The sequence below is a fragment of the Lutjanus erythropterus genome, chromosome 19, assembly GCF_056507025.1.
Source record: "Lutjanus erythropterus isolate fLutEry1 chromosome 19, fLutEry1.hap2, whole genome shotgun sequence".
Lineage (NCBI taxonomy): Eukaryota > Metazoa > Chordata > Actinopteri > Lutjaniformes > Lutjanidae > Lutjanus > Lutjanus erythropterus.
In genome coordinates, this window is record NC_139335.1 from 21,806,117 (window position 1) to 21,815,623 (window position 9,507).

Consider the following 9,507-nt stretch of genomic DNA (forward strand, 5'->3'; position numbering starts at 1 on the left):
CTAACTAAAGCACAAAGAGTTCATGTGCAAAATAAAGAAAACACACAGCAGTGTGTAAATTCTGCAATGCAGCACTTACTGAGACCACGTCAGATTTTCATTGGCACTTAGAAAAGAGGCATTAATGTTTTTAACAACTGTGTCTATAAATGAGCACTGGAGTCAAAATATTAAGTTGGAGGTGGGTTTAAAAGGGTAAAATCACATCTAATATATTGTCTATGTTTGAAGCAAATTGTTTCCCCTGTCTCCACTTTCCCAAACTTGAGGAAGCTCAGGCATGCTGCAGGAGTGCAAGATGGTCTTGACTTGGTCTCAACCCCTCAAAATCTTGGTCTTGTTTCTGTCTCGATATATTAGTTTTGGTCCAAGTCATGACCTGGTCTTGATACATATATATATATACTCTTGATAACAACACTGGAAAAGACAAAAAAATAACTTAGATAATTGGTTGAAAATCAAGTTTTAATATTGTAAAAATCATTGTCATCCATAATGAGAAATAACAGTAGCAAAAATAAAACAGCATCAGACATAGAGCATTATGGGAAACAAAGCATATTTACACATTATATCTCACGCTTTAAGAGTCAAGGCAGTTGCCTTTCTGTCACACCGGGTGGAAACAGAGCTGATTTGACAAAGGCTGAAAATACATGAAAAGTTGTGAAGGTGTGATATATCACCGGTATATGACTGGTTTTACATTACATTATATTTGATTAGTTGATTTATGTAAAATGGAAATTTTTATATGCATATGATGAGTATAACAGAAAATTTTAAAAGTATATCTACTTTGGAGTTCAGTATTCTGACTTATTTTTTAAAAAAAGCTTTATATAAACTGTCAATACAATAATGTAGTGTAGTTTGTGAGCAGGTAGACATTATAGTGCCGTGCCTGTGTATGATTTGGTATTTAACTCCTACACTTAAACCAAGTTTGTTGTCTTCCCTCATTACACAAAAACTTCATTATATTATTGATTTTACACTTTATGTTATTGTATAGTCATATTATTAGATCACACACAAAACTACAACAGCTTTCATATTTCAGAATAGCACAGCTTTGCCAAGTACATTGTAAATCAATTGCATTACATTGTACTTACACTCTGTTTTATTAGTGGCACATTATATAAGGTAAGACCAGAGCAGATATATGGAACTAAAAAATTGGTGAACTAAAAATAAAATAAACTCGCCCCTTTTTATTCAACACTCATATCCATTTGTAAATGTACAAAAAAAAGACCACAGATTTGAATCTTCAACCTGCTTTTTGTTTTAAGTCAGAAAAATTGATAGATCTAAATTTTTAATAGCATCTTATTCGCATTAAGGCTAATCTTGTTCAGTTAACAAAATATTCCTAATCCTTAGATGCCCTCAAGGAATCCAGCCCAAACTCCTCTGGGTTGAGAATACACTCAAATACAGCTGTGGTTGATTGAGTTTGCCTTTTACCACAGAAACATCAGAGACTCAATTAAACACACAGTATCTGAGAGGATCAACGGATGCTATATCTGTAGCTGAATATACACAAGCAGCTCAAATTTGATGTCCTACATCCAGATTTTAGCTGAAAGAGTAGATCCAGCTGGAGGTTTCAGGCTGGTTGGAGGTGGCTTTAGTGTCCTTTTCACGCCGTCTTCTTGCGTAGCACAAAGTAAGTGATGGAGGAGATGAACGTGAGAGCGAAGGAGATCCACGCCAGGATGAAGCAGTGACCATACCAGCCATTCTTCTCGTCGATGTGGAAGCGGTCTGTGTAGATGGAGGCCGCGATCATGATGCACAGGCCTGCAGGGAGGAAGAAGGAGACATGGACATGGGTGAGGGCAGAGGATGAGGACAGGAAGAGGGAGATTCAAGGAGAGATAAGAAATCGACGGAAAAAAAAAAAAAAAAAAATACTCACAGGCCAGGAGCTGGAAGATGCCAGAGATGGTGAATCTTTGTCCTTTGCTGAGGGTGAAGAGCTGAGCTACGAACACAAAGATGCCCAGGATGGAGAATATACAAGCTAGCACTGAGCTGGCCTGCACTGCCTGGAGGTACTCTGCAGGGGGAGCCAGAGAGAGGGCAACATGATCAACATGTGTGTGTGTGTGGGGGGGGGTTCCTAAATATGTACTACACATCATATTGACACGCCCAACAGTAGAAACTATAGTCACACTGTTTTTTGACAAATTTGGTTCATACATCCAAATATTTTAAGATTTTAAAACATGCTGATTATACTGCCATGTAAATAAGTTGTAACTACTGTATAACAAAACTACATAAGGTTCAGGAGATAAACATTCACACAATCTTAACAATCAGCTTTACTGCACAATTTTAGCTCTTTGGTGTTATATAGCAGCATTACTTTGAACACATACTGGTCTAAATTTGCAATGTCAAGAAACAAAATATTTGACTTCAGTCTCATTGTGTGACCACGACTGATTTACATGCAAATGTTTGAGAGGATGTCAAAAGCTTGTATTTAGTTTGGATCACACATCTTTCAAAATGTTATTCTTCCCGCATTGTAAAAATGAAAAAGTTGAGAAGATGCTAAAATTTCAAGGCAGCTTACTTCAATAGATTTTTGAGTTTTATAAACTAATAATATTTTGCTGTATTTTGTTGAGATAATTTGCTTTTCTCCTTCAGGTAAACTTGAATCTTTGAGTATTGGAAAAAAAATGTATTTCAAAAATTGCTGAGTAAACTCGTTGGAGTGAAAGTGAATAATGATTACTACTTAAATATTGTCAGTTGTAACCGTTTAACTTTTAAGAACCCAAATGACAAATCAGATTCACAGCTCACTTTGAACAATTTTTAAAATACAATTTTTTGTGAGCTTTCAAAACTCAAAGTCTCAAATTTATCTAAAGAATAAAAGTAAATTATCTCAACAGCTGATTATAAGTTGACAAAACTGTTTAATTTATTTAAAAACTTTGAGTTTTGAGTTTTAAATGTAAAAATCTAGTGAATACAGCTGCCTTGAAATTATGAGTTTTTCTAAATTTTTCTACAGTGTGATAATCACTAAAAATATATATCAATGACAAGTCAAAGAATCTTTAAAAACTCTGAATGTCAGATTCAGATTCTTGCTATGAGTGATGTGATCCTACATGAACACACTATTGTCTGCTAAAGTTATTTCCTCTGTGATTTTTGTGTTTCTTTATCTACCAGTTTGAAGGGGCGCGGTGCGGCCAGGAAGAAGGTGATGTCACATACGTGTGTGCACCAATCGGGATTTAGCAACAATTGAAACAAAATCTCATGGCAGTTGGTGCATTGTTTGGGTTACTGTCAATCAAATTTTAGCGAACCACACCCAGCCTGATGAAACAGATGGGCTTCACCAGCTGTGAATATTTAATATTTCAGAGAAATATTAATAAAATATGACTCGAAGTCAACTTTTCAGAGGCTTTCTTGTAGAATAAGGCAGTACAAGCAATGCTAAGTCGTACTGTGTGGCAGAAAATCAATGAACCCCTGTAGGAACATTATTTTATGGAGAAGTAAATATGACTTTGAGTGTTTAAGCATGGAAACAGGTTCTCTTCACTCTGCTTCTTTGCAGTACGGGCGTTGTGTGTAGCTTACCCTCTGGGTAGTGTTGGGGAAGTTCAGTGTAGTTCCACACTCCGTTTTGGTTTATCCACCGAGCCCACACATCAGTGGACATAGTGTTAGTTATCCACCAGGCCTGAAAAGAACGGGAGAGAGACAAAATGTTACATCTTAAATGACGTTACAACTTGGCTGCAGTGGTTGCATAAGGAAAATGAATGAACAAATACTAATGGAGGGAGAATTCAAAGCAGGATACGTAAATATAGTATTTATGTGTGGTTCCTCTGTGTTCTGACATGTATTTGTGGGCAGCTGCAGGCAAAAAGACAACAATCAGAGGAAGGAGTGCACATCCGCCTGTCACCATGGTATTCCACAAGTCTCACTCTGGCATGCATCACTCAGGTAAGAATCTAAAATATTTACATGTGTGTGTTTCTAACACTGTGCCTGTTGTTTAAATGTACACACACAGGAAAGCACTCGGTGACACCGGGTGACGACACCATGGCTGGCCCATCTGTCACCCAGAAATGTTAAATATGTGGCCCTGAGAGGAAGAGCGGACCACTGACAGAGAAGGAATGAAGGCCTCCAGTGATGACAGAGAGGTGAGCAGCCAATCACAGTATGTCAGCACGCGAGGAGACACACATAACTCTTCAGCACTGTCACTTTAACACTCAAACCAGGGAAGAAGTCAGGGATTATGATGGGGGAATTATCATTTGGGGCTGTAAGGAGTCTGAGTAGAGAGGGGTGATGGTGCCGCACTGTACAGGTACGTGGAAATAAAACTCCAGCAAAATGTAATTACTTACATTGTCAATGGTGGCCACCAGGAGGAGGATGATACCAATGATGTGAATGGCAAAGATGGCAGCGAGGAGGATCAGCATGATGACTGTGCTGCAGAGAGAGAAGCACAAGAGGAAACTTGTTACACCACTTTCCACCCTTTATTATGCAGGAGGAATATAACTGGAGGGCTAACTCAACCTAATAAAAAACGACACACACACGCACACACTCCAGACTAGCAGATAATATGAGCTGAAAAAATCAAATATGGCCTGTAACAAAGGCTTCCTGCCTGGTTTCAGAAAGGCAGCCATTAAATGACAGCTCCGAGCATACACACACACACACACACACACACAGATCTTCATAAACACACTCATTCAGAGCAGCAAAGTGAGGCCAAAACCTGGCACCCACTCAGGGCGTGGCTTCACAACTTCTAATTACTTTGAGTTACAGCTAACGCGCTCCCAGTGAAACGCCTGCAAATAGATGATATCCAGATCATATTCCTATTAAGATCATATTCCTATTAAGATCATATTCCTATTACGAATCAAAGAGGTGTTGGTGTATATTTGTGCAGACAGAGATCTGTAAACAAAATCAGTTGATCCCTGGGCAAACAGACACCACTGATAAAGAGCAACAGCTTTGGAGGGAAGTTCATGGCAGGCAGATGAGTTTGGACTTGTCTTGTGCTTCCAACAGACCCGCCACTCCTTAAAATAACTGTAGAGAGTACCTGCTATCCCCCCACCTAGGACACCCATGCTGCATCCCCTTGATTTGAATTGCTTCACATTATAACACACTGCAGTCCAAACAAAAACTTACCTATGACTAATTTAAAAAATCTACTTTTCATCTATTCTGTAACTGTAGTCATTTCACCTCACTGGCCCCTCTACAGGTGGCTCTGCCCTCAGATATCACTTTTTTGTTTTCTGTCCCACTCTTCCTTGCAAGTGAACTATCTGTGGCTGTATCCAGTTTAGAGGTTGCACTGGGTGTGAACAGAGGAAGAGGCACATCTGGAATGTGCTGGTTCTCTCCACGCTAAAGGAGTGGTCAAGGGCTGGGTCCATACACACTCGCCAGCTCCCTCTCTGTCTCACACGCAACTACACACGCATATTGACATGGAGCACCGGGAGGCACTCAGATACTCAGGAGATCACGCCTGATACATCTTAACTCAATATTTCCTTTGCTTCAAACAGTTCTTTTTAAATATTTGTATAACTTCTGCCTGGAGGGCAAAGAGCTCAAACACAGACGTGCTCTTGAGTTGTCTTCTGCCAGATGGACAAACTTTAATGAATAACTTCCAGGGCAGAAACAAGTGAAATTAGATGCTCAGCAAGTCAGATGCTTTAATTTAAAACACACAGGCGGAATATTTTGATCGAATGTCTTCCAAAGTTGGTCTGAAAGGAAAAACAAGACGTGTCAACTGTTGCTGCCTGCCTGGATGTGGCATATTTTCCATTGCGCACAATGGAATACATATGGCTGAGGTTAGCTTTGAGAATGCTGAAAATCTGAAACGCAAGCAAAAAAGCAGTCTTGTGCCTAAAAAAAAAAAAAAATGACACATCAAACTAATCACTTCAGTACAACAACTGCTGGAGGAGCTGAACACATCTGGAGAGCAGCCTCACCTGGCCAATATTGAACAACTGTAATTCAATAGCGAAGTTGCCTGTTAAGGTCAACAGGTAAATGCAAGGTACACACACACACACATGCACACACACGCACACACACCTGCCTTTACTTATACTTTACTATGAAAGTAGGAAATATTGGAGCGAAAGTGCAAGGTGACTCCTGTTCAAACACCACAGCTGTATCATTCTGCAGCAGCTATAGAAAGGTGAAAAATTAAATTCAAGTATATGAAGAATCTTTAACTTACTGTTCGATGGTTGTATGTCTCTAGTAAGTCTAATTCCTCCTGCTCTCAAGGAAACTGATCTCACTCTGAGTCTAAATGCACAAACACTAGGAACTACCCGTCCGCCCACTTTTTACCCAGCCCTCTTTTTAGGTCCACACCCCAGACAAGCCTCTTGCTTGCTAGATCACATAATCTCTGCCTCTTTTATGCCCTCCTACTCTACTATTTGCTGCCTGTCCCACCCTCTTGGTGTCTGTCTGTCTTCTTTACACACATGCAAAAGCTCAAACTAAGCAGCAACTATTCCAACAACTTCAGTGGACAGGCGATAGATTTTCCTTTTGTGTTTTGGTGCCTCACATCTTTGTCACTCAGCTGATGGTGGCGATTTTCTCCGGGAGGGCAGCTGATGACTCACTGATGTTTGAAGGGGGAACTCCCACAACACTGGACGTTATTGACAATGATTCTACGCATGCTGCCATGGCGACAGACTGCAGCCCGGCCTAATCACAGTCACACCGTTGCTGTTGCATATACAAACAAACAGTCATACTGCCAGTGCAGGGTTTCCTTAGCCTTTTCCCGCTTTTGTTACAAAGGAAGGAGTTTCAGGATGAAGGAATGTTGTTGGTTGTAAGGGAGAAAGAGGTGGAGGCACATGGGTGCAAGTCATAGCTTGAGTAAAAGAAAAGGAGGGAGAACAGTGGGAGGAAGATGGAGGGAGACATGATGGCAGTGAGAGAGGAATTTGGAAGGGTGGTGGTGGGGTTGTTGGAGACATTTCACACTGCTGCAAGTTCATTAATTTTTACTCGTCATCGTTTCATAGCTGGTTGTGATTGATATGTTCCCAATGAGTCCAATGAGTCAAAGTCATCTGACTCTTGAGCACATTACATGCACTAGTTTAGTCTGAGGGTGAATCTTTTGACTTTTGTCAGTCTTAATCGACTAAGATCACATCACATAATAGCATTATTACACTTAATGATGTTTAGCTTATTTGAGATAGAGCTCGTTAAGTCCAAATTGTGGTTGAATTCCTGTGGCAAATCACTGACATCACTGGGGCAGTGTGCAAATGTCAGGGCCTCATCGCCAGCCAAAACTAATAACTCAAACAGTTCTCTGTGTGAGACATGCAAAGAGGAAGACTGGGAGGATCTGGCCAAAGGGTAGTGTGCTACACCTAATTAAAAAAAAAAACACTGTATGTTCTACACATTTTAAGAAATAAGTCACAACACAGCACAGCAAAAGCACACAAGTACAGATTTAAAATACGATTTATAGTTTTATGAGGTGGTTTGATTTTGAAGCTGTTGTAAAAGTTTTGGGCGGAGACAACTGCTGAGTAGAGACCATAAATAACAAGAAAAATACCTTTTGTTCAGCAATAATACTTGAAACACTAGTACAGGCTAATTTTCCTGAAGAATGTGTGTCCACTGCTGAAAAGCTTCATGATAGATGAAATAGCTGAAATACCTAACACTTTAAGTTAAAGCTATAAGATGTAACATTTCTGCATTAAAATGTGTAAAAACAACTATATATATTAAATATTTTTTGAGTACTTACATCTCAAATGCTTCCAACAATGTTCAAATATGTTATTTTTTCACGATAACAGTGTGTTTCCTATTGTACTAGCCTCTAGTTGCTATAATTTTTCGGAGAAAATGTGGACTACATTGGATACTTTGGAGAGTGAGGGAGGACGTCTTCCATGAACATGATTTCCACCTGAGTCATGTCATATTATAGGTTTTCATATGACGAAGAAAACAACTCCCATGAGCCCATGCTACTTCACAACATCATCAAACTATGTCTTTTGTTCTTGTGTTGATGTGAGAGACCCCTGTTGGGAGACCATACACTCTGTGCATGTGAAGTGTCCGTCAAATATACTCTTTTTTTAAGAGCCATGTGGGACAAACGACATGCTTTTCTTTTGCTAGTTGGAAGACCATTGTACAAGCAAGACTACGTGCTATTGATTCTAATGATGATGCATCTCACTCCGCCTTAAAGCTTCTTAACTATTACATTATTACAGTGCAATGATAAATTCCTCACTCACTGTTGTATCTCATATAAAAAGGTGGGATGGTCCTCTATTTATCCATAAGTTTCTCCAACATAAATGGCTTCAGTTTCTCTGCTCAGCTCACAGGATATTTTGACATAAGCTGGACCACATGCTCAAACTAAGCTTCACATACTAAACTGCAAAAAACAGTCTCACATCTCGCTTGACTTTAGAAGACTATACTTAAGTATTTACAATTCACCCCAAAATCAGAAATACACATTTCTCATCGTACCTGTGGTGCTATTTATCCATCTACATGAAACTGCTCACAACAACGTCTGTGGATTATCTTGAGTTATCAGGTCATGATTTCTTGGAAGACACATCGCTGTTGAGTTTTTCAAATGTAGTTTTGGCGCTTTGAACACCACAAGCCGGACACCATCTAGTTCTATTACATTATACTCAAAAGAAAGCAGACATCTCTCTGAAAGTTTCCAAAACTCACGTTCAATATGAAACTAATGTAACTTCTCTGAGTGATTTTTCTGTCTATCTCTTTGTAACATGCTTATTCTTGCAGACAGATCTCTAAAGAGTCAAAAAGGAAAGTCAGACACACACAAGACAGAGACGGACTAAAATGCTCTGGGAGACTGAGGTCACTGGTTTGTTTCTGGTGAGTGCAAAACTATGCCGACACACACACTGTCTGAGTCAAAGGCTGAGCGGGGTACCTGGTCAGTATCATGTCAGGCTGCCTCAGCCTCAGGTATGAGCCAGCAGGATAATAACAGGCTTCAGAAATAACTTACCTGCCTTCCAGTGGCCTTGAAAGGCAGCAGAGCCTGCTCACGTTTATAGCAAGGCTACTTGTGTGGCTAGAGTCACACACATGCACATGCACATGCACAATCGCCTGACATCTCTCTCAAGACTGAAACCGAGGCACTTCTCCTTTGTTGAAAACTAGAAAGAATTGTGTTTCATTGTGGTTGTCATGGAAAATAACCTTTTTCATATGTAGACGGAAGGACTCAGAAAGCTGGAATGCTAAACATAGCCAGCACTAAACTAAATGATGCCTCTGCCATGGCAACACTTCAGGTTTCTGCGCCTTCTGCACATCACCGATTTCCATGACAACACTATCAAA

At 39.8% G+C, this 9,507-nt stretch overlaps 1 protein-coding gene across 1 annotated transcript; it reads right to left on the minus strand.

The window, feature by feature from the left end:
• Positions 1–450: 450 nt before the first annotated feature.
• emp1b (epithelial membrane protein 1b) lies at positions 451–6,485 on the minus strand. The gene is made up of 5 exons (XM_084744719.1): positions 6,329–6,485; positions 4,428–4,515; positions 3,637–3,739; positions 1,934–2,074; positions 451–1,815 (listed from the first exon to the last, which is right to left on the minus strand). Exons 2-5 carry the CDS (start codon positions 4,503–4,505, stop codon positions 1,655–1,657), a joined length of 483 nt encoding a protein of 160 aa, XP_084600845.1. The 5' UTR covers positions 4,506–4,515; positions 6,329–6,485; the 3' UTR covers positions 451–1,654.
• Positions 6,486–9,507: the final 3,022 nt, after the last annotated feature.